General features: G+C 41.2%; 1 protein-coding gene across 1 annotated transcript in view; it reads left to right on the top strand.

Annotated features, from left to right (window-relative positions):
* The first annotated feature begins 523 nt into the window (after positions 1-523).
* Positions 524-24,897, top strand: part of fstl4 (follistatin-like 4) — a 98,125-nt gene continuing 73,751 nt past the window's right edge. Inside the window, exons 1-3 of the mRNA XM_086012272.1 lie at positions 524-744; positions 9,117-9,256; positions 13,894-13,927. Coding sequence (XP_085868398.1) covers positions 9,128-9,256; positions 13,894-13,927 — 163 coding nt within the window. The 5' untranslated portion in view covers positions 524-744; positions 9,117-9,127. The remainder of the gene's footprint in view (positions 745-9,116; positions 9,257-13,893; positions 13,928-24,897) is intronic.

Below are 24,897 nucleotides of genomic sequence, written 5' to 3'. Positions count from 1 at the left end.
GTAGTCCAGTCCAATTTTGTACTTATTTGATGAGATAAAAATACATAAAACGTGTTCTGACTTGCCTATATCGTTTCATGCAGATTTTCTTCATGCTGGTCCTTTTTATTTGGTGCGATATGACACTTATATTTGTTTTGTGTGGTTTGAAAGTGTTTGAAACACCCTGATTTCTAATTGACTATGCTTGAATGGAGGTTAGATGTCCCAGCGTTCAACACAAGCTAATTTTGTGGCAAATAAACAAAAGTACATTTTAAAATCGTTGTATTACATTTGTATTAATTTTGTTTTCAAAAATAACATGTATGTACTATTTGTATGTTTTGTTATATATGAATATATGTATGTACTGTATATGTATAAGTAGATGTATATAGTATACACACACTCTCAGCATAACATTTGATTTGATTATTTTCCCTTTCTCCACCCCAGCGTGCGCTTGTATTGCCCCCCACCACCCTTCCTGCTGACGTCAACACGGCAGCGCGCTTGAAATAGGGCGGCGGAGGTGCGCGCCGCTCTCAGACCAAGAAGACGAAAGGGAGGAGAGAAGCCCGCGACCAAGAGGAAAACGAGAGAAGAAGCTGCAGAGAGAGGCACCCGGAGGATGGCGAACCACCGCTGACACTTTGGGAATCCAAAACCGCACGCGCACGGAGCTGAGAAGCACACGGGAGTGTCGCACTTGGACTCTTCTGGCATCTTTTTTGCATCTTTTTCGCCTGGGAAGTAACACGGGTAAGTTTGCTCCAATGTGTCTAGGTAGACTTATTGTTTTGTGTGACAGCGGATCCTATTGCAGAGATGTGTTGCATTTGCGTGCAAATAGTGACGGTCTGCACCGGCGTAGCCCGTTGCACGGCTTAATTGCATGCCACATGTCGGCTTGCACACACGTACACACACACACACACACACACTGGCCGGAGTGATTTATGATGCTGATTTATGATGACGGCGCTCCGGAGTCATGTGGCGGGACTTTCAGAGGATCGTCTTCAAAGCAGGATTAAGAAACGGTACACTGTGGTTTAAGGTGTAGAGCCGTATTGCGATACCGTTGAAAAAACGATATATTACCAAAAAAAGGATTGCGATGCGTGACCACAGCTCTGTGAGGGAGGGAACAAGTGGGAGATTATTGATCCACACGCATGAGAATATGCAGGTGTGTTGATGCCGTTTTGCCATTACAATATTTGGTCCCATCGAAAGTGCGGAAAACATTCACTGTTAGGACAAGTTATCAATGTCAGTATTTATCTGTTGCAGCACATTATCAATATTTGACAATGGTGAATTGATTCTGTATGGCGATACCAATTTTACCAAGGTTCTGAAGACAGAACCAGAAAAATCATCCTCTGGTGTCTTGGTGCACAAGCACATATTGTGTCATTATCCCCTGTAGGACAGCGTCGATACCTGGTGTTGGCGTATCGATAATGTAGTGGGATATCGATATTTTTACTCGTCACAACAGTTGATCTCTCCAAGGTTCTTAGAAAGAATTTTCAGATGATTAAAAAAAAAATAGTCATGTATCACGCTGTGCGATCGATCAATAGAGATTTTTTTGTTTAACGATACTGGATCATGATTTTGATATTTTGTCCCACCAATACAATGGATTGAAGGAACTGAACACCTCTCCCCCAAAAATGGTTTATCATATCAGTTTAAACATGAATTACATTGATATGTATTGCAGTATAGTATTAATAATTGATGTTGATGAATCAACACTGTATGACCAAATTTTGTTTATCTGTCATAACGAAGTATCAATCAATAGATACCTGATATTGGCGTAAGCATGTATCGTGATTTCAATTTTTTTTTTTCATAAAAAGATAATCTCATACTCTGGTAGGACTAAATCAATATCAGTATGTATCGTATCGTTAACTATTCTTTGGTGTCTTGACAATATTGATATCTGCGAGTATTGCATTGTCATATTTTGTGGGACTGTTTGGCTTTGTTTCTAGTCTACTGAAAATGTATTGTGATATCAATATTGTTGTCCTTGACAATTCTCTACTGTATCATGATTTTAATATTTTGTGCCACCACCACTACAATGTGTAAAGGTGCTGAAAACACACGCAAAAAAAATCAGTCTGGTGGGACTATATCAATGTCTCACCTTTATTAAAGTACAATTGGTACTGTACCACATTACGGATTTTGTCACTCTAATCTCTCTTAGGTTCAGAAAGTAAAAGAAATTGCTAAAATACAATGATATCACCATGTTTCGCACCGTTATCTGTTGTGTAACAGTACGGATATCTGCTCCCGGTAAATTGAAATGGGATCGTGATATCAAATTCTTGTCTCAACACTATCATTGAAGCTTGAGCGCTATCCAAGGTACTGAAAACAAATCATTCTTTTTGTGTCTTTTAGCAGAGGGAAAAAATATCACCATATCACCCTATCATCATAAATGATTTGATTTGAGTATCACTCGATATATCCAATGTACTGAAGAGAAACACATAAAACATTCTCTGGTACAAAAAGGATATCACCATTCACCACATATGGCGTTATCAACGTGTATCGATACTGTCGCTGTCAGGCGACCGCATAATTCGTCATCGTCCCTTTATGGTTGGCAGAAAATACTCCAGAAATATCACCAGACAATATTTTGGTCAAATATGAAAATGGCACATTCACAGCCTGGCTGGACATTTGCTTCCTATCACACAATCGCATTTCCAAACCGTACAACAAGATGGCCAAGCACATCATGTCCTGCTTTTGAGGTTTTTTTTTTCTCAGGCGGCAGCCTATAATCATAATCATAATAATCATATATAATAACAGTGGAGAGCATGTATTGTATTCTGCTGTGTGACTTTATGAGCACAGCGGGCCGTTGAGTTTGGAAGGCGGCTTGAATTGTGCCAGGGGTCACACGGAGCTATGTTGACGCCATGTGCACCCTATATTACCTCTGCCAAGGAGGAGATTTTGTGTGTGTGTGTGTGTGTGTGTGTATCCATCCCTCCATCCATCTATCCATCCATCTATAAAAAATTAGGTATACACCTCTACCGGGTAACATTTTAGTCATTTTGTTTTTCTAAGTGAGTTTGGTCTTTTTCTTGACTTTTCTGTGTAGGATTTTGTGTCAAATTTGTTGCGTGTGAAAAACTTGTTTCCCTTTTGTTAACACTGCACGAATGCCTTGGCGGAGGTAAGCGATTGGAATTCGGGCTTGTCAGGAGTGCAGCGTTTTGTTCAACATTCCTCCAGACGGCTCACGTTCCCCCCCTCGGTAAAATGGCGTTTTGTCGCTTGTTAATTTTGTAACTGCTGGCAGCGCTTTCGGGTGCTGAGGGTGTGCGTGCGTATGTGTGTGTTCCCGAGATGCTGCCTTGATCAAAGAGAGACACATTTTGTGCCACGCAACTCAACAAGGAAGTGAATCATTTACACGCGCTCGAGTGAAGTGGCTGTTTCGGCAGAAGTTTTTTTTTTTTTCCTCATATGGGTGACTTCCTGTTCTTGCTGGCTCTCTTTGTCCTTTTTCTGCCAAGTGGGGCATTGCCCCAGGTTGCCGAGGCTACGATATAAGTGATCTTGACTGGCACATAGGCGATTTTGCTAAGTTTGTGAATATCTCATCCCTGTGAATTCTACCTAGCAACTGGTGACAATGAGAAAACAAATGCGAGCATTTCTATATACAACATTGTGTTTGTTTTCACAAAAAGTTTTGCAGTTTACTCAGTATGTAGCTCACCTGAATTGGGTGACTTCTTGTTTGTGAACTATTGTAACACTTTAAGCCACGAAGACTTCTGCCTAGTGACAAGTGACGTAGCCAGGAAAGTGAATTAATTCCAAATCAAATCTTAACTTGGATGGCTGTTTTTTTTTGGGGTTTTTTTTTTACAAAATTGGGTGACATCCTGTTCCTGCCTGATCAACTTTTTTTCCTTCCATGACTTCTGCCAAGCAACTGATGACAACAAAGGTGAATCCAAGCAGTTGTGGAGTTGACTGCTCCTTCCGTCTCTCCCTGTCCGTTATGTGCTATTTTCCGCTCTGACACGACTTCCCGTCTTTTGAAGTTTTAAAACACATTACATGCCTGTTAGAACCCAAAAAAAGTAAAAGTATTGTAGTTCCTGCCGCCCGTTATGCATCCCAGCTCGGTTGTTGATTTTGATGGAAGGCGACGGCGCAGCAGCTCGTGCAGCAACCAGAGATGATGGCAAGCCAGTTTTCTCCTTGTCCAACTCATCTTTTATTTACGCACCTCGCAGCCAACTCGAAATGCGCTTTGGTATGACGCCAGCCGAGATGTGACCCAGTCCGCATTCAAACCCAGCCAGCCAAAAGAATGCTTCGTTATACATTTGAAGGGTTTCATATCAGTGATGATGCATCATGTTTCTGAGTCTAATGTGGAGCAAAGAGCAAAGCTATCCCCTCGGGTGGACCAAAGCCTACTTCCTTGCCGCTTTCATGCTTCCTGACTTTGATTTGTCTGGCGTTTGCAAAGAAAACAAAAGAAGAAAACCAGAAAAAAAAACCGAAATATAATAAGGAGCCGTGCTACACATTTAAAAACAATAACACACAGAGAAAATTACTGAAGGTGAGTAGCCTCACGCCTGGCTTGAGTTGAAATTGACATATGAAGGGACACACACGTTCTGGGACTGTACAGACCCATTTCTCAAAAATGTTTGTGTGTAAAAACACATTAAAGGCAAGCAGTTGGCAACCCTTTCATTTCTCAGTGGATAATGCATGGATCTTAATGTCTCAAGACATGCCTGAAAATTCAACAGGATGTCTGCCATATTCACCGAGTAGCGTCCCTGGAAAAAAAAAAAAAAAATCACCAGTGTCACCAACATAAAATTGAATGGACACGTCTATTATAACACGACACACAAAAAAGTCTCAAGAATCCATGCCCAGAATTTAACAGGATGTTGGCCATTTTGGAAATTCCAGAAAAAAAATAGCCCCTGACACCAGTTTAAGCGACCAATTAAATTTGGGTGGACAGGTGCAAAATAACAGGACACACAAAAAAGTTTCAAAGACCAATGCCCGAACCTGGACACGAAGTCGGCCATTTGGTTTCCAAGTTGCAATTTTGGATGAATTCCAGGCCTTCGACAAAGAAAGATTTGCATACCACCTTTGTGTAGAGATTGGATCTGATTGTTTTTTTTCCCGCAGCTTGTTACGCTCTTTTAAGTCAGATTTACAGCGTTATAAACAACAACACATACAGAGAAAATTACAGATTGTGAGTCCTGATGTTTAGTTACGCACCGTGATGAGCCTGCTGTGAGATATTGAAATTGAAAGGGACACACACATGCCCAGACAGGCCTGCCCCAGCACTTCGTTTGAGTAATAATAATGATTCTGAGCGGACCACAGGGACACTGGCGACTTTTTTGCCACCCACCTGCTGTGCCGGTTTTTTTCCCCGTAGCCACTTGAAATTCCGCTCACTAATGTTGAACTTCCACAAATGACCTTTGCTTGACTCGGCCCGCTCCGGCGGCTCGGGGCAAACAGGCGGGTGTGCAGGAGCATGGAAAAAAATGGAGGAGACGTTCACGGAAAGGTTGCCACCCAAATATTGGATCCATGTTGTCAAATGTCATTTTGTGTGGATATTTTGTGTGTTTACAATAGAAAAGAATAAGACTTGATTTCTTCCACATTGGGGGAAGTTCCTGTTTTACAGTAGCAGTACATGATAAGCAGCAAAACTTGTCAGCATTGTCGTATTCAAGAAAAATGGTTATATACTGTAAATCTACAACAATTATATAAGAAGTATTGTGTTAACGATAAATGAACACTTAGTGTTGAAAGAAAATACTAAAAATGCTGAACAGCAGTAAGACTAGTCAGCAACGTTGTACGTTTTGACAATACGTATATCTGGATGGTCTTGTCGGCATATTTCCAAGAATTGCGTTCCTGTGTAAAAGTACTAGCACTGCCATTGCTTTAAATCGTGGTTAATTTCAACTTCCTGGTTTTGGACTCTCAGCCAGATCTGGTGTTGACTGTGGCAAAATTACTTTCGGATTCAGATCTTCTGTGACTGCTCTCATACATTTGAGTGGTGGTACAGCAATGGCTCTCAAGGGATCCCCCCCCCACCCCCACCCCTCCACAAGCTCTCACAGTCTTTATCCCTCCTGGGGGAATACTGGATTTAGCCCTCGTCATGATGTTCCCCTGACCGAGTCCCCCTGAAGAACGCCAACGTGTCTGACTTACACGTCCCACTAGCCGCCAGAATTTCGACTAGGAGCAGTCAAGCGGGAGTCGATGAGGCGTGGAAAAAAAATGCTGCAACACGGGAGCGTCTTATTCTTCTCCAGAGAAGAGATGGACTGTGTCTTTTTTCTGTCGAGACACTTTAAGCTACATCTGCTATGACGGCGGTGGCACAAAGGGTCAGATGATAATGAATTCTCAGGCAGCTGATAAGAGAATGCGGCCTTGCTAAGTTCAACCCGAACCGCGTCCTTCTGTGTGTCGCGTGGGTGGCGTAGCATTAGTCAAGTGAATATGTGAACTTTGTGTCACACTTCTTTTTCATTGATTTCAATGACATGTTGCTTGATTATTTTTTTTCTTCTTCTTTTTTTCCTTTTTGTAAACAGTCTGCACTTCTCGAGGGCCTGTCTTCAACATGCCCAAGAACTCACCAATTTTTGAAAGTGTGTCTCCTAGTGGGAATGTATTTTAGGTGTCTCGACCACAACCTATCCCGAGAGTTACTCTGTAGCAATCCCTATAAAGGTAGAAAAAAAAAGTTGAAATTCAGCAAACATATCTATTATAACAGGACGCACAAAAAAGTCTCAAAGACCCGCGGCAGACTGCCCGGCATTGAACAGGAAGACGAAATAGAAATAGAAAATAATCATTTTTAACATTTATTGTTAAATAAATTCATTTTTTCTCATTTTTTTAATTTAGTGAAACATGTACAAATAAAAACAGTAGCTTTTCTGCACCAAACCCCTTGAAGGGGTAACCATGGCAAATATTAGACCGATATTGACCAGACAGAAGGAAACAAAATCAGGATCTCTAAAATGTCTTCCAGCAGGTCCTGTCAGTGCTTAAAACTGACACGCCTTCAACTTTCTGCCCGTCGTCTAGGGGCCGGCGCTTCCATTACATCGAGTGACAGTTCATAACCTTATCTTTCTGCCCGGGAAAAAGCTCCAGTGCTCATGTGTGGCGTGGGGAAGATAAGCAGGAGTATAGAACATGCGATCCCACGGCTGACACTGAACTGTCACTTCTTTTGCTTTTTTTTTTTTTTTCCCTGCCAAAAGCTCAAGATGAATCCAGGGAGCTGATATGAGTTGAGTGCATGGCTGTCACATCCAAGTCAAAGTGCTAAACTCCATCCTCCTCTGTGTTTCTATTCTCTATGCCAGAAAGGCTAACTGACATAGCTTCACATGCACAAGGATAGTTATTACCAGAGCTGGGCGCTTGACCCTTTTTTGCCGGTCCGGCCGCAACCCTCCACCCTTGACCTGGGTACCCTTCCGGCCGCGACCCCCCCCCCCCCCCCCGCCCTTATTCATAAAAATTATCAAATTATTATTTTTTTTGGCATTGCTTTTTGAGACTTTTATGGGTCTACTCTTGATAGACGTGTGTACCAAACTTCATGTTTGTAAGTAAAACGAGTTGTGGGTGCTCCCATCGGTTTCTTTAGAATTGGCGTGAATTTTGTATATCGCTCGCAAGTATTCAGTCGCGTCTGAACAAGACCACCTTGCAGTGAGCAATGAGCTGTTAGTGTGTGTTTGTGTGTCCTTCCGTGCACTCCCTGAAAAACCTTTGCAGGGTAGCGAATGAATATTTTACATTGACCTAAAAAAAAAAAGTCAGCACGAAGGCTCAAAGAAGCTGATACATCTTAAAGGCATGTCCAATGTATTCCTATGTGATCTTACTCAGTTTCTTTTAAACCTTACTCCCTGTTGAAAGTAAACAATCCAAGAAAATCAATACGTTTGAAGTCTTGATGTCCACACATTGGGCAAATAAGACTTCTTCATTGACTCTCTGCCTTCAAATGAATTTTGAAGTGCCATGCGCATGTGTGTGTGTGTGCGTGCGTGTGGCGTGTGTGTCTTTCACACATTAGCAGACAGTGACTGGCAGATCTCATTTGCCACTTAATTTTCAAGAGCAAGCGCCCGTCAGCCTGGCGGCGATCACGGCTGCCGAATGGCGTCGGCAGCAGTTCCTGGAAAGAGTGAAACGTTCACTTCCTGTTCCCCTCTTGGAAGTCTTTTCATTAGTACTAATTTCACAATTTTTTTGATTAGTGCAATTTCGTGTGCTTTGTGCTGGCCCAACAGGAAAGGTGGGTCAAATTGACAATTGATCAAAATGAGCCTGAAATGGCTGCTTCAAACTATAGTGGCTGATCCCTTTGTGTTTTCGGACATTTTTTTGTTGGTCTATTGATGATAAACCTGCCTATCAAATTTCATTTTGCGATGTGAAACTTGCTTCAGGGCCTGAATTTTCCACAAAAACATCTTTAGGATGAGAGATTGTCTCTGACGGACCACTGGAAATTGTCAAACATGAGCCTAAATGTCAACTTCAAATTAAAGCGGAAGACTTCCTGTGTATTTTACGGTAATGGCTTTTTTGTGGGTCTACTTATGATTGACATGCCTACAAAATGTCATGTATTTAATTCAAACTTGCAAAACTTTCTTGATCATCTGAATTAAAAAATGTCCCTAAAATGGCTGGTTCGAACCAAAATGGCAGATTTTGTGCTTTTAGGCATACCTTTTTGAGACTTTTTGGGGGGTTCTCCATGTGATTGACATGCCTACAAAATTGCATATTGCAAAATGAAGCAAAAAAAACCATTTTCAACTGCTTGTTTTCACATGTAAATGCAGTCAAAAGTTATGATACCTCGATTGAAGTGTTGCAGGTTCAATTACATCGATTTGATTCTTTTTTTTTTTTTTTTCCTTGCACAGAAATTTTTTAATTTGATACGGAAAGCAACAGAATAATTTGAAGTCTTCTTTTATTGATTCTCACAGGGAAGCCGCCGATGGGCAGCCTTGCTGTTTGGGTTGCGGTTCTGTCCGCCTTGTTAGGTTGCGGCTGGGCCGGAGGGCACAGGAGAGGTGACGTGGACACAGCTAGCATCCCGCTGACATCTTTGGAAACACCTTCCACGGTAAATAACTCATTAACATTTTCTGTCTTTAACCTTCAGGCCTTGTTGGATTTTTCTACCCTTTCAGCTCATTAGTGGACATTTTTGGCCACGTACAGAAATGGATTTTTTTAACGTTTGGACCCTGTTTTAGCCATGCCCCACAACAATTGGAAAAACAGAAATTATGAAAAACAGTTTAACGCTATATGGCCACAATTCATCACTACAGCATTCTCAGTCCTTGCACACGTTTTCAGCACTCGTCTTCAAGCATGTACAGTATAATGTGTTTAGGAACAAATCTCTGAATTCACTATATAAGGAATATACAAAATCAGATCAAGATCCCCCTCATGCTTAGGACGGAAATAGCTTCCCTGCCTTTTGCGCTATCATATAAATGTAAAAAAAAAAAAAAAAATCATGCTAAGTGGGTTGGAATGAGAATGCTAGGCAGTACTGAAATGGAGCCTTTCCTCACTTGCGTGATTATCTTTCACACTGAATTTACGACAGGTCGTTTTATAAACTTGCTATAACTCTCGAGCTAACACATAAAACTGAAGGTGAGGTACGAGAATGGACTCGGTTGTTTCCTAAGGAAACGCTCCATTTTCTTATTTCTGACGATGGGCGATGTTTGTCATATGCACTCGCAGCAAAGCAAAGCTCAGTTTTATGAGCGTTAAATGCGCCGGGCATGCTTTAATCAAAGTGCTTCGACCTCTGTAGCACCTTGATTATGCTTAATAACTGCAGGTTTTACACCGCGTTTATCTGCCGGAAGGTTTTATGAGAATTGAAAGAGTCCGCATTAAAGCACTTGATGACGCTGGATGGTCTTTTCTGGTGTTCATGGAAGGTGGTCTAATAAATGTATTAATAAGTATCACTGCAGAGCTACTGTTGTCGGTTTTTCATCCATATGTCGGTGGACTTCTTTCTTGTTCACAGAGAATGAAGTCAGGATGATTGACTGTTCCATTTTCGTTTCTGCGGGAGCTGAAAACAGTTCAATCTGCCAAAAAAGTGACTGCAAATTCCTTTAACTTGTGAAAAATTGTCCACCACCACATTCATCTGTTTGTTAGCAGCACACTCTCTGGTTTATAGAGAATGATGCAAGGCAGACCATTCCATTTTTGTTTCTGATGGGTGGAAAATAGTTCCATGCTTGAGTCACAAAGCCCTAAATAACCCCAAATGAAATCCTGTAATTCCTGGAAGATTGTAGAACACCATGTTTGTAATTTGTCAGAAATTAGCAGTTCACAGAGAATAACCACAAGATGACTGATCATTCCATTTCTCTTTCTGGTCCGGAAAACCATTGCACTCAAACGGCCAAAATCATCTTCAAATTTGTAAACAAATTGACGACCACTGTATTTTTAGTCCATCTTGGTTAGTGAACGGGTTTCTAGTTTATGGAGGATGACACAAGATCACTGACCATTTCATTTTTGTTTTTGAGTGGTGGAATACGGCTCTATACTTCACTCAAATGGTCAAAAAACAACAACAACAACAAAAAAACTAAAATTCTTTAAAAAATTGTAGATCATCAAGTTTTTTATCCGGCCTTTTAGCCCATCTGTTTGTTAGCAGACCGCATCCTAGATTACATAAAACAACTGACCATTCCATTCTAGTTTCTGGGGGTGCATAAAACCATTCCATCCGTGACTGAAATCAACCCAAAATAGTACATTTTGTCACAAAAAAAGCATGGCTGAAGCTGCCCAAAAATATCTATGTATATTTTGTAAAATACAACCATGTTTTGAGCCATTTGTTATTGGGCTACTTTTTTAGTTAGTGTATGGTGATGTATAATTTCAGGAGTTAAAAGTTTGGAGTTTTTGTGTGACCCAACTAAAACTAAACAAACAAAAAAAGGTAAACTTTTGTTTTTAATGTAATCCAATACTTTGGTCCGACTTACGTAAGATGCGATGTTTCCATTCTATAATTCAATTGAACAGGCCGACCATAACTCACGTTTGGGCTTCTCCTCACGCCTCACACGTTTATTCCGAGCTAACCGTTGAGCGTCGCTTGACGAGCTCTCACCTGGAGCGAAATTGAGGCCAGCCGAGCGTTGCCCTTCGGATGATTGCCGTGTTAAAATGGCGTGGCGGTGTTTGGTGGGGAAATGTTGGGGAGGGCAGGGTCCGTTCAAGCGGCCGGTCCAGATGCGGCGGTTTTGCTTTTCAGAGGCTCTGACCTCCTCTCTGCTCATTTGGCGTCCTGGGTTTTCATTTTTATATGGTACACTGGGGTTTGCACTCTGTAGTGCTTGTGAAAGTGACCCGCTATCTATTTCAACACTCATCTTACCTCAAATTTGACCACGAGCAGCTAAAATAGCGGCCTCATCGTGGAAGATACAAATCAAATTCGTTTACTTACAAAAAACTCCTTGATATACGAACTGAGAGTCCGGTCAAGCCAACAGCAAAATCTAGAAGTAGAAACCTATCCAAATGAAACCCTTAGCAGCGCCAAACATGCCTAATCCGTATGACATTGGCTCTGTCCAAATTTGTAGGCTGCATCCTCCAAAGGCCGAATTCGAAGGCCACGATGTTACACCGTGAGCACACGCCAGGATCCAAATTTACGTGGCCTTCGCATCTAGTCTTCAAATCTAACCTTCGTTTACGTGGAGCCGGGCCCTCAGTGAAGGCCTCTTCAGAGCACGCTTTCATAGCCTACATTGCTCCGCTCTTCTTCGGCACTTCAACGCTTCAAAGGTCTCCTTTACCAGCCGAGCACATTGCTGCCATCTTGCAGCAGTACAGGAGTCAGTCAAGTGACAGATGGCTAGGCCTGCCCAAATTCGCCGCCGTTTATGCCATCCATGGAGGCCACATGAGGAGGAGCCTTCGCAGGGTCCTTCGGAGAACGCAGACTACTAATTTGGTTTTGTAGGAGTTGAAGCCTGGTTTCATGGGAATGGCCATCTTGGGAATGGGAATTGGCCCAATGTTGCACGAAAGAAAAAAAAAAAGTGGAATAATGGACTGTCCCGTAATTGTCATAAAGGGAAGTAAATTAACCGATATGACAAAATGACAAAACTGAAGTTAGCCCATTTGATTTCTCAGTGGCTCAAATGTTAAAATGACAATCCAACAGATTCCCTGACTACCACTTTTTCAACCAGATCTGCAACCGTTGTCTATCTAAAAATGATTGGTAAATGTTATCGGACAGCTTCTGAAACTCCAGAAAGGAAGAAGCTGTTTTTTAGTGGTTGACGTTGATCTGAAGGGTCCGTCTGACCCTCCCGCCCGGCCGGATGTCCATTTTTATGGCGGGCGGTGGGGGATGACAAATTTTTAAAAATGGCTGGACTAAGCATGGATTTTAGTCCGGCCCACTAATCGGCCCTAATACGTTTGACGTGGTCGCGAGGCGGCCAAATTTCATCTCAGCCTACTCAGTGAAAGGCTTCTTTTTAGGCTTCTTTCTACTTCCGCGTCGGCGCGAGCGACAACTGGCGCATTGATTCACGTGACCGACGTGTTGTGCTGTTGGCGACAGGTCTGCAACATATGCCACGCAACTCAACTGTTTCAAAACAACTTGTCGGGGAGCATATTAAGCTGTGCGCAGCACTGACTCAAGGATGACGCTGGCACGTCAAGGTGGAGTCCATGCACTTCTTCTGGCGTCTGTTCTACTTCCGGAAATACACCGTAGCAAACCTGCTGTGTATAGTGGTTTGCTGGAATGCTTTTATTTTGAAGGCCGTGAACGAAGGGAAGTGTGGAAAATAAATACTAACTTGTTGAATGCGACTTCTGGCCCTCTCTCGGACCCAAATAATTATACAATACGACAAAACCAACCCCGTGGCTCGCAATGGAAGTAATCACACGCAGTTGGGTAATTAGTAAAGTACTAGTGGCGCATTTTGAAGCGTGTCCACAGCGGGTTTGAATAGTAAATTAGCCAGCTAATGATCCTTAAAAAGCCTCTCCCGTTACCATCCCTCCCGCGGCGGCGTCAATCATGGACATTTTTTTTTTTTTTTTTTTTGGGCCGGGGGGCGGAACTGGGCGGGGGGTGATAATTTTTATGAATAAGGGCAGGGGGGTCACGGCCGGAAGGGTACCCAGGTCAAGGGTGGAGGGTTGCGCCCGGACCAGCAAAAAAGGGTGAAGTGCCCAACTCTGTCGATCTGTTTATGCTCATCGTGATATTTGCACTCAACACCGCTTTCTCCTTTGGCTCCATTTCACTGAGCTCATTTGGAAGCTCGTCGGAGTCCAGACGAATTGGATAAGAGCGAGGTCCCGACGTTCGGGGTAAAGCCACCGGGGGAACTGTGACGGGCTAGAGATAGATTAGCTCGGTCAAAAATAGTCCGTGATTGATTTATTGTCTTTTGGCAAACCAGACGGGCTGCATACAGAGCGCTGTTTGTTTATCTGCAGTTTTTGGAAATGCAATTTGACACGTGGGTAAAATGGGCTGCCCAATTAAGAGTGAGCAAAGTGAGTCTTGGATGTGGTCACGGTCCTCCTCCTGGCTCCCTGTCATACTTTTTTGTCTTGTTTTTTTTTTTTTGGGGGGGGGGCGCAAATTGTTATCTGTTTCCCTCTGTAATAACAACTCTGGTGTGTGTGTGTGTGCTTTGTTTGCAGGAGACGGTCGAGGCGGCGGGGAGCATCGATCAATGTGAGTACACGCGCTGTGTTTAAATCAAACAGCAGTTTTGCACCCGGCGACACCTGAGCGCTCTGTATTATTTTGCTTCATCTCACTTGTGGCGCGACATTCACTTTGCCTTTTCATATTGCCGGCTGTGAATACAAAACAACCTTCATAAAACGGAGCAGATGTTTTATGAGCTGGAAAACCTCACATTTCTCACCTGAAAGTGTTCCAAGGTGAACTCCAAAATTGCTTGTCGGATCTAGTTGCTTGTGGTCGAGGGGAGAATTTGCAGAGTTTAGGATCCGGCCAAATGATGTTGAGTTCTGGTTCGGTTGACTGATGACCTAAAGTCGTTCAAGCTGTTTCTCACAAGAATTTCGTAATATTCCATACAAAAACTGTAAATACATAGTTTTTGTATGCTGTCTCACCAAATTTCAAAATAGTTGTTCCCAAGCTGATTTGCAAAGGCATTTAGTAGGATTTCATTCAAAAACTGTCAGTATTTTTTGTTGTTGTTGTAAGAAATAAACTCTCTGACAACCATTTTTGCATTTTGATGCAAATTCGCCCAATAAATAATAAACTTAATGGCTACCGCATTTGATATGGTTACGGATTTGACCCACTTAACAAACTCTGCCTTGAAAGTCATCCAAGATAATAGGCACAGCAATTTAGTAGGATTTCGTTCAAAAACTGCAATCACATACTCAGTGGGAAAATCATACAAAAACGTTCCCGTTTAAATTGGTCAACAAAGGCATTTGGTAGGATTTCATAGAAAAACTGCAGTTACACTGTCAAATAGGCCATTTTTGTGTGACTATTATTTTGAGCATAAATTCTCATGAGAATTCACATCTCCTCTCTTGTATTCCTTTTTTTTTTTGTTTTTGCAACGTCTGCTTCACATCCTGTTCTTTTTTCCTCCCGTCAAACTCATCTGTCGACTTTTATTTGTCGAGTTCCGCCAGTTGTTCACTCACTCGCGCTGTTCCTGACCCGCTGTTTGTTTTACCACATTGACAGTGAAGTGCAGTTGTGTACGTGTGGTGTGGAAAGCAGTAATTTTAGCCTTTGTCAGATGACTTTTTTTAATTTATTTTTGGTTTCCTGGGCGCTAATTGCTCTTGTTTTTCTTCACAAGAAACACCTGTCTGGTACGATTTTTCCCGACCGGCCGAGTTGCATGAATCCCGACAGGAAACAGGTGTCTCTCTGACAGACGTCGACAGGCAGCAGCGTGTGAATTTATAACAAGCGCGCACACATACGCACGATGACAGTAAAAGAATGCCCTGGAGGTGACGCTCAGTGGCGACAGTTTTGTGTCACCTCGCTTGCGTTACTTTTATTTTCCTGTGATTCACTTTTGGCATTTTCATCAACATCGCCCAAGATTCAATACTAGTAATATGGAAAGCAATCTGTTCAAATTCTAGTTTGTTCACTGAAAAGCACCATCATGTTCAAGCCAAAAAGCTAAGCAGAGCTACAGTGTTGTTGGATGCGCAGATCATTTTCTGATAACTGGCACAAAGGCCCCGAATATATTATCTCTGGCAGACTTCTCTACTTTCTCTACTACAGTTTGGCAGAGTGATCATCCATCCATCCATTATCTACACCACTTGTCCTCACAAGGGTCGCGGGCGTGCTGGAGCCTATCCCAGCTGTCTTCGGGCAGTGGGCGGGGGACACCCTGAATTGGTTGCCAGCCAATCGCAGGGCACACAGAGACAAACAATTTAGAGTGTCCAATGCATGTTTTTGGAATGTGGGAGGAAACCGGAGTTCCCAGGGAAAAAAACACGCAGGCACGGGGAGAACATGCAAACTCCACACAGGGAGGCCGGAGCCGGGATCGAACCTGCGACCTCTCAACTGTGAGGCGGACGTGCTAACCAGTCGACCACCCGCCTGCAGAGTGATCAATTAAAAAAAAGAAAGAGGTTTACTGCCACTCCCAGTTAAGTTTACTGTGAAACTAAACATAAAATGTTGAGCATTACGCCTTATTTAAATTAATCGAAAAACGTAGAATTGCACCCGTTAGCTTAATGCTAACTTATAATGGAAAACGCAGAGGAGCTAACGATTAGCATCGATAGTTGTGGTGTGATAATCCGTTTTTGTTATGACTCATGGGCTGACTTTCCTAACATTCATTGTGAACACACCAAGCCAACATTAAATTATGAACGCCTAACCTGCAGAGTCAGCATTATTATCTTTTGTGGTGGCAGTTTTTATTTGGGGCGCAGCTCTTGAAAGTGGCTTTCATTAGCTTGCGCAGGTGTTGCTAACGTTAATAGCCCACCAATAACGTGTGGGGCTTTATTATAATGAAGCCAACCAGCTGATATTTGTCGTTTTTTTGTTTTTTTTTTAAAGCCAGTCCTGTCATGTGACTCCAGGACAGACGTTTTGGAATTTGCTGATTTCCCCATGGGACTAATTACCTCGCCGCCTGTTTGTATGCCAAGCCACATCCTCCTGTCACACTCGCGCTGCCGCTACTAAGCTCTGTGCATGTTGAGTTTGCTGCTTTCGCATCTCTTTGTATTCCCGTTCTTCCTCCGACTTGTTTGCGTCACGTGACGGTGACGGGGATGGCATTAATCACACTGGCCCACTTTTGCAGGAAGTGGCGCTTTTTTGCCATGCGGATATTGTGACATTTCAACAGAAGTCGTTCTTTTGAAATGTCACCCACTGTGCAACGTTTGCATGTGTGTGGTGGGCGGGGGAGTTGCGTATTAATCATTCATACTGCAAACGCTGATTCATCTGAGCACGGCGGCGTGGTTCGGGATATTTAGAGTTTGTTACTGTCACCGATTAATCGTCTCGAGAATAACCATGAACAAAGTTGACAGATGTAATTGATAAATTAGATATTGCCATGCATATTCGTGCCTTCTAGATTCAGATATTCATTTATTCATTTTTTTCAAGACGCGACACCAAGTAAAGGTGTCGACATTGCTACGTTAGCTCGTGGCGCTCGCCGCTAGTTCATTTGGTCAATTTTCTTTCTTGTCGACGTAAGACACAACAAGGTGGGGAGCGGGCGTTGAACAAAGCTTCATTTCACTTTTACGACTTTGATAAGGTCTCGGGATGTCAGGCTGATCTTTATGGTCGCTCAGCTTAATGAAATCACTCCTCCTCTTCCTCCTCTTCTTCCTCGGTGGTGAGATTTACGACGGAGCCTCGCTAAACTTGTCTGAGCTTCAGCTGTGTAAATTAATTCTTCTAACACAGCAGGGAGGGCACCTTAGAAGCAGTAACTGGACAAAGTATGTGGACATGAACATTAGAAAAAACATTATTATTGTTTATTTAGCAATTTAAACCTCTTTACAGATCATTTTATAGAGATTTTATACTGTATGTATTTAAAGGCCGACAATGTAAACCATGCATTTCACATTGGTGACTTTGAATGGCAGACGTTACTGTAAATACATGAACACTGGAAATCATTTTTTGAAAACATTTCACTACTCCAGACCATCTTTACAAAGCTTGCGTTTCTTATTTCATGTTACCCGAATTTAGCGTGTTGACTTTGAATGGCAGATGTCACAGTGCATAGGTGAAAAATAGAATTTATGCTATTAAACCCCCTCCCCCCAGAACTTTTAATATGTTTTTAAAGGGGACCCGAACTCTGAACTGTTTTCTGAAGCTGAGCCCTGAGCATCTGTGATGTCATTTTCAGTCGATAGAAGTGACAGAATGGCCGCCCAGAAATGGCTAAAAACGGGTGGATTTAGCTCCCTAACTCATATTTCATATTAATAATAATGTCTTTTTTCAACTAGTGGGCCTGCAAGAACATACTCTTGAGAAAAAATATCTTTGCCTTTCAAGCCTCATGGTTTTACCCAAATATATAAATGGCAGAAGTCACTATTTTGCCTACGTAAACATTTTTTTTTTTTTTTTTTTTTAGCAATTTACTCCTGCTCATCATATTATAGTACTTGTTTCTTATTTTACGTGTATTTAAAGGCTCTTGTTGATGGCACCTTTACGACGGCGATGTCGCCAGCTGTCACGCACGAGACGAGCAATCTCTATTACGCGGCTGGCCCGCATCCAGCCTCACCACCTGTCTGGCACGTGCCGCTACAAAGCTGACAGCTCATTAATTGGTGAATTAATTGTTTTGTTTGACAACACTTAAGAGGTTTTCTCGCGTAACTCCCGAAAAGGTCTCTTCAAAGCCACAATGGAATCAAAGCCAAATTGATGAGTTATATTTGGATTTTTTCTTTTCTATTTTTTGGCCTTTGGACCATATTTTGATTTTAAATGTTGGCCGAAATTTGCTTGCTTGCTTACTATGATTCACGTACTGTGTGCGCAGTCACAGTATCTGTTATTGAGAATAAAGTTGAAATTTTATGAGAGTAAAATCAAATTTAAAGAACACGATCAAACGTTCACCTGAAAAAAGTCATCATTTCATGGTGATACATTTGAAAGAGATAAAGTCTAAAAGGTTTTAGGACAATACAGATAGGATGTTATGAGGAATGAAGTCGTACTATTATGAGAAGAATGTAAAATTAAGAACATTCAATGTTCATGAGAAAAAAGTTGACATTTTGTAAGAAAAAAGTGGTTATTTTATGACGATGATTGTGTAGACAAAAATTTGTCATTTTATGATGATAATTGTGGGATTTTTTTGGGCATTGGATTTTATGACAACAAAAAAGTTGTGTAATTTTATGGGAGTTTTAATGTTAAGAAAATCTTAATTTTGAAGATTATGAAGTTGTGCTTCTTTTTTTAAAGTACTTTACAAGTGTAACATAAAATCAAGAGGACACAGTTGTATGTTTGAGAGAATGAAGTTAATGTTATTTTCCTATGATAATGGCATGATTATTACAAGACAAAAAAAAGGTAATTTTATGAAAGTGTAGTTGTAATATTTTTAAAGGGAAAAAATAAGGAGTAGGAAGTTGTAATTTTGTAATGCAAGAAGGAAAAAAAAAAGAGTGTTTTTATTTTATGAAAACAGACTGACATATGACATGATTTTATAGGGGGAAAAATAATTTTGAGGAGAGTGAAGATTTTACAAGGACAATAAGAGAGAATGTTGCGAACATGGTACATTTAAAAAAAAAATAGATTGACATTTTTTTACCGGATTGATAATTATAGCCGTACGTCAATCCATTCCAGCAGCCTTTTAGGCCCTTGAGGGCCACTGTAATCCTACTAGTCTACTGAGAAAGTACGATGGGGATTTGAATTCGGAAATTGTGTAAACTTTTGTGGCGCTCATAGTCACGTTTGTACGTGTCCTTTTATTGCTTCCAGCTTGCATCGTTAAAGCGTGTAAAAACCTGCCATGTCAGAGTTTAAGACATTAAGGCCATCTGCTTTTTTGCCCTGTGCACAAACACGCAAAAACACGCGCGCACACACATGAAATCAACAGAAAACAAACAGCAGCAGCAGGCGGGCTGATTACCTTGTTATCGAAGTGGCGCTTGTTTCCTGGTGATAACGAGATCAATTAACCTGTTAGCAGCAGTCCAATAATTGCAGGTGCACACCGCTAGTTGCTTGTGTAGCGTCCTGAAACTGTGTGTGTGCGCCCATGATGCGAGTGCGTGGGGGCAGACTTCACATCATTTCCAAATGTTGCGATTTCTAATGATTTGCACCCGCTTCGTAATGTCTCGATACAAATATTATTTTACGAGAAAAAAATGGTAACCTTGCGAAAATAAAGTGGGAGTTTTAGCGAGTGAAAATATTTTCCTCTCTAATGTATGATTATATTCTTTCAATATCCTTGATTTGATAAAAAAAAATATTCTAGTAAAATCGCCGCTTTTTGCTCATAAAACTATAGTAGCTTAATTTTATTACGAAATTGTTCTCAGAGCTAATATCACCCCAAAAAATTCTCTGAGAAAGAAACTTAATTTAAAATGACATTTTTATCGCAAAACTATATTCGCCAAATTTCACTGTACTTTTGTAAAATTACTGTCTTAAAACGATTACTTTTTCCTGTAAAATGATGTCCTAATCCTCTTTAAAATTACAGATTTTTTTCTTGTAATAAAAGTCCCTTAATTCTGGGATATTCTTGAAAATGTACTTTTCTTTTAAAACTCTTTTAAAACTCTGACTTCCCGTAAATTCCCGTAAAACCATATCCTTGTAAAATTCCAACTTTGTCCTCTAAATGTAAGACTTTTTATTTTATTTGAAATATACAAATATTCTCTTCATTCTACAACTTTATTCTGGCAAATGTATAACTTTTCCCTGTATATAACTCTTTATCCTCACATAATTACAAAATCCACCTAATTTTGCACTACAGTCTTCTCGTAAAATGACGTTATTCTAAAAACTGAGCCATTTGTTCTTGCAAATGTACGATTATATTCTCTAAATTGTGTAGCTTTATTCCCATTAAACAGCAGCCTCATTCTGACTTTGAATAAAGCGATCAACTAAAATGTATTCTCCCATTGATATTTTTTGTCTGAAGATAAATAGCTTTCACCTAAGCGCATCTAAAGGACCTTAATGGCAAAAAATAAAACATTTGAATTTGACGAGCTCTCACTATTGACCGCGTGTCGGCAGCTGACTTTCAAATTCAATAACTTCCGCACCCACTCACGTTGTTACATTATTTTTCCTCCCTTTCAATCGAATGAAAAGGTGCATCAAAGATGCAATATATCCTTCGAGTGTCCGAGAATAACTTCACAGTGGTGCATATACAAGAATCTATTTATAAAAGCGTGTGATCTGAGGAGCTGTTTTCAAATTCATGAAGATTAATTGGAAAAAAAAAAAAAAAACTGCAGGTGCCGCTTCCTTCAGAATGAGATGGGTGAATAATGTATTATTGAATGTGTGGTAAATAACATCCAGATGGAGGCGGGCGGATTGCAATAAAAGAGCGTCAACAAAACTGGTCATACTTGGCAGTCGAGTTGTTTTGATGACTTCTAATGCAAAGTAAAACAATCAGCATTTCACTTGTTTTTATTTTTCTTTTGTCATGGTTGGATTTGTTGTTATTAATCGGCTGGTTTGTCCTGAATTGTGTTCTACCGAATATGGTTTCAACTCCAAGCATTCATTGTACAGTACCTAGTTGTTTTTAATTATTGCAACGCATATCGCCGCTGTCGAGGAGAATCTTTATCTTTATTATTTCTCCAAAGTCAAGACTTCTCAGAAGACTGGGAAAAAAAACCACCATCTTGCTTGAGGCACCAAACACTGCATCATTCAAGTTGATATTATTCTATATTCATATATTGTTGGGCACCAACATCAACACAACACTAATCCAAAATCATGTTCAATCGCTCATTTGATAGGCTCAAAAATGATTCATTATGCGGTCACAAATGCTAACGAACGACAGTGGTTACTTAATCCTCCCCGACTCTTTTTCAAAGGTCTTTGAGCCATGAGTGATGCAATAGATAAAACGATGAGCTGAGTAAGCGTGGCTGACCGCTCCCTTCTGCGCCGAAGCCTTACAGCCATCCACTTTTAACAAAACAGGCTTACTCAAATGTATCCTACCTACAGATAACTTTTTCATCAGTCACTCGTTCTTGTCTAAAATCTTCAATCTTGAGGCCACATAATTCTGCACGGCTCCCACAGAAGGAGGGAGGAGACTAAGTTTTACAACACTTCTCAGACAATTCAAGAGAGTTAATTTGTTCTCAAGCTATTTCTTTGACACTTTAAATTGGTTAATAATGCATTTAAAAATGGTTAATAATGCATACAAAATAACAGACAATGTGTGGACAGACCAGCAATGCGAATATGAAATTTACTATATTAGGACATTCGACGGTTTCACCCGACAGTATTGGTACTTCAAAGGTACAACTGTACATTATCTAGTTGATTGTAATTACTACAAGGCGCAACATGACACATTCCAGTCTCTATTTCGCACTGGACCTAAATTCTGTATCACAATAACAACACGACACTTAGCGATAGGATATTTGCTTTTACGTTACAATTCCACCGGGGTGGCGGCCATTGCAGCAAAATCTTAACGGCTCCATTAAGGGCCGACGAGATAAGATCTCCCAGAACGACATTTGGTATTCAAACACAAATGGAGCAATTTGCGCAAATAGCAATGGCGTAATAGTGGCACCGCAGGTGTGACCGCTGAGGATCCTCACGAGTCGGGGTGGGTGTCATCGGTTAAGGACGTCAGCGTTGGGGGAAGACAGAGGTAATGAAATTGCTACTTGCCGTACTAAGCAGTGGCAGTTAGGATGCGGCGAGAATCAGATGGTGGCTAGGGTGCTTATTTTGACACGGCGGAATGAGCTGTCTCCACGCTGAAAGAAACGATAATTCAGCTGTCATTCCCACGAGGCTGGGGCGGTGTAGGATAAGGGGGCGAACCAATTTGTGCCAAGGCGGAAAGAGCGCCAAGAGGTGAGAGCCTTCAGTGCCACTTTTGCCTACCGAAACGCCCACAAAAGGCACGTTTGCGCTCACCTGCCAGCAGTGTGTTACCAAACGTCGGCAAAAAACTCAGTAAAACGCTGGCGTAGTACAGAAGTTTGGATTTTTTGTTTGAGTTTGATCGCTATGGAACATTTGTCGCACATCTACTCTCCTTAAACGCAGTGCAGCTCAGCCTCTACCTTGCGTCTAATGCGTTTGGCAGGAGAGTGTGGCAAATGGACCAAGATCGGCACCTGTTCATCATTTTGTGAACAAAAATTACAATTTTTTAAAAAATTATTTTATAAAAGTATTTCACTTAAAGTGTTTCTCTCCATCTAAAATATGTAAAATATTTGTCCATAGATGAGCATGGCTATGCCTTGCCTTTTGCCCTGATTTATTGTGAAAAACAAAATGAATTCGTATTCTTCCCTAGTGTATCATTGAGTTGTGTCCTGTTTAAGGTACTTGAGTAATGACAAAACTTGCGGTATCATGTATTTGTAGCCCTAAGATGCGACTTCTACGAGGCATGAAACACTAGAAGGTTTCCATTAGGACGTCATAATGGCGAGAGGCAGCTGATTGAATGGCACTCCACAAACGTTTATAGCCAGCTAGCTCTCATGTCTGATTGTCCGATCATTGTCTTTGTGGCAGTCATTCACGCCCGCCTACTCGCAGTGAAAAAAATGAATGCGACTCCCTTTCTAGCTACCCCCACCCCCCCAACTCCCCACCACACTCTGCTGAGACGCAGAGGTGCGTACCAAACTAACTCCATTGACCAATGGAATGGAATGCAGGAATAATGCAAAGTCAAGGCTGTAGCTGTTAGCTTTTATGATCTCCCGGCTGCTGTTTTTTCTCCACCTGTCTTGTCCTTAATGTGTGATAGACTCGTGATTTGTTTTCGGCATGCGACGTCGTTAAAGGTAACGGCCACCACCGCCGCTTGTAGACGAGACGTAAAACCCAAAGCTTACTTCGACACCTCGTATTTCACAGAGGCCACGAATCATGTTTGTGCTGACTTGGGTTCAGCTTTATTGTCGTTCGCTGAGCACAATAATATTATGCTTACCCTAACATCAAAGCGAGGTCTACGCCGATCACATAATGGATGGATGGATGGATGGATGGATGGATCGTTCCGTAACCATATTGATAACAGTATGCTAACACCAATCAATGTAAGACCTGTGTTTGCTCTTTAACAAAAAATGAAACACTACGCAATGCCGAACCCTTAAACCTGTTAGCTTTTGCGCTGACATTGAGAAACCCAAAATCTGATCTGTTCTTTAGCAAAAAAAGATATTATGCTAACCCTAACATAAGACCTGTTAGTGCATTAAGCATGATGTGAATGCTATGCTCATAGTAAACCTGTCATGTTAATCATATCTCCAACATAATACCTGTTGTTAGCGCTTTAACGTAAAATGCTAAAATGATGCCAACCCCAAACCTAACGCTCGATTTCCCGTCTTAATGGTTCATCTTCCTTCCTTCTCTATTCTCTCTCCTGTTTACGTTGCGAGCCATTAAATCATGCCAGTGAAAATGCACACTTTTATTTGCCTGAACGCCATAAAACGATGTCTGCCCAGTACCGAGGAGCTTTAAGTCCTTAATTACCATGCGCCCCCTCATCCTTCTGTGGGCCTATTAGGCAAAAAGCGCTTGGAGAAATGTAATTACATTCATGTATCATTAATAGTCCATCTCACTGTTATTTCGAGAGTGTGGGGTGGGTGGATGAGATGATGGTACATTATCTTTGGATATAGCTGTAAATAGTCTGGGCCCACAGGAGGTCCGCTGACATTCGCATTCAACGTACTTTGTCTCCCATTAATTCCCTTTCAAGTCAAAGAAAAACTTATTTTTATCTTAAAAACAATACTCATTTTTTTTTTCATCCAGGCTGTCTTTGAAATTAAACTGTATTTATTTGGCTGCCTTGCTGCCATTTCATTGAGCAGGTTTAGAGGAAGAAAAAAAAAATAGAATATGGACCAAATCAATCATTTAACCAAAATGCTAAACACGCCAACCCGATACCAAAGGTACCCCTCGTTCGCTAGTAGACCAAAATGCTAACACTAATAAACAAGCTCCACCATATGGCCTGTTGTTTGTTCTGAAACCAAAATGATAACCCAAAGGTAACCCTTTATCGCAACCAAAATGATTATTCTAATCTTAAGGTAAAGCCTATGCTTATCTCAACCAAAGTACTAATGTTATCGTAACCCTAAACCCTAAAACTCACTTTCGTGAAAGACCTGTTGTTAGGTTTCAAACTCAAATGCTAAAGCTAGCGTAAGACCTAATATTGCTTTGACTAAAATGCTAATGTTACTTTAACCCTAACATAAGAGCTGTAGTTAGCTCCTTTATCAAAGTGCCAAAGTTATGCTAGCCCTAATCCCATTGTAAAACCTATAGATGTCTCTTTAATCAAAAATGCTAACCTTAATGTA

This window comes from Filicampus tigris, chromosome 17 (genome assembly GCF_054856515.1).
Source record: "Filicampus tigris isolate MCC_2025a chromosome 17, RoL_Ftig_1.0, whole genome shotgun sequence".
Taxonomy (NCBI): Eukaryota; Metazoa; Chordata; class Actinopteri; order Syngnathiformes; family Syngnathidae; genus Filicampus; species Filicampus tigris.
The sequence above is the reverse complement of the archived record's forward strand: the minus strand, read 5'-3'. Positions and strand labels throughout refer to the sequence as shown.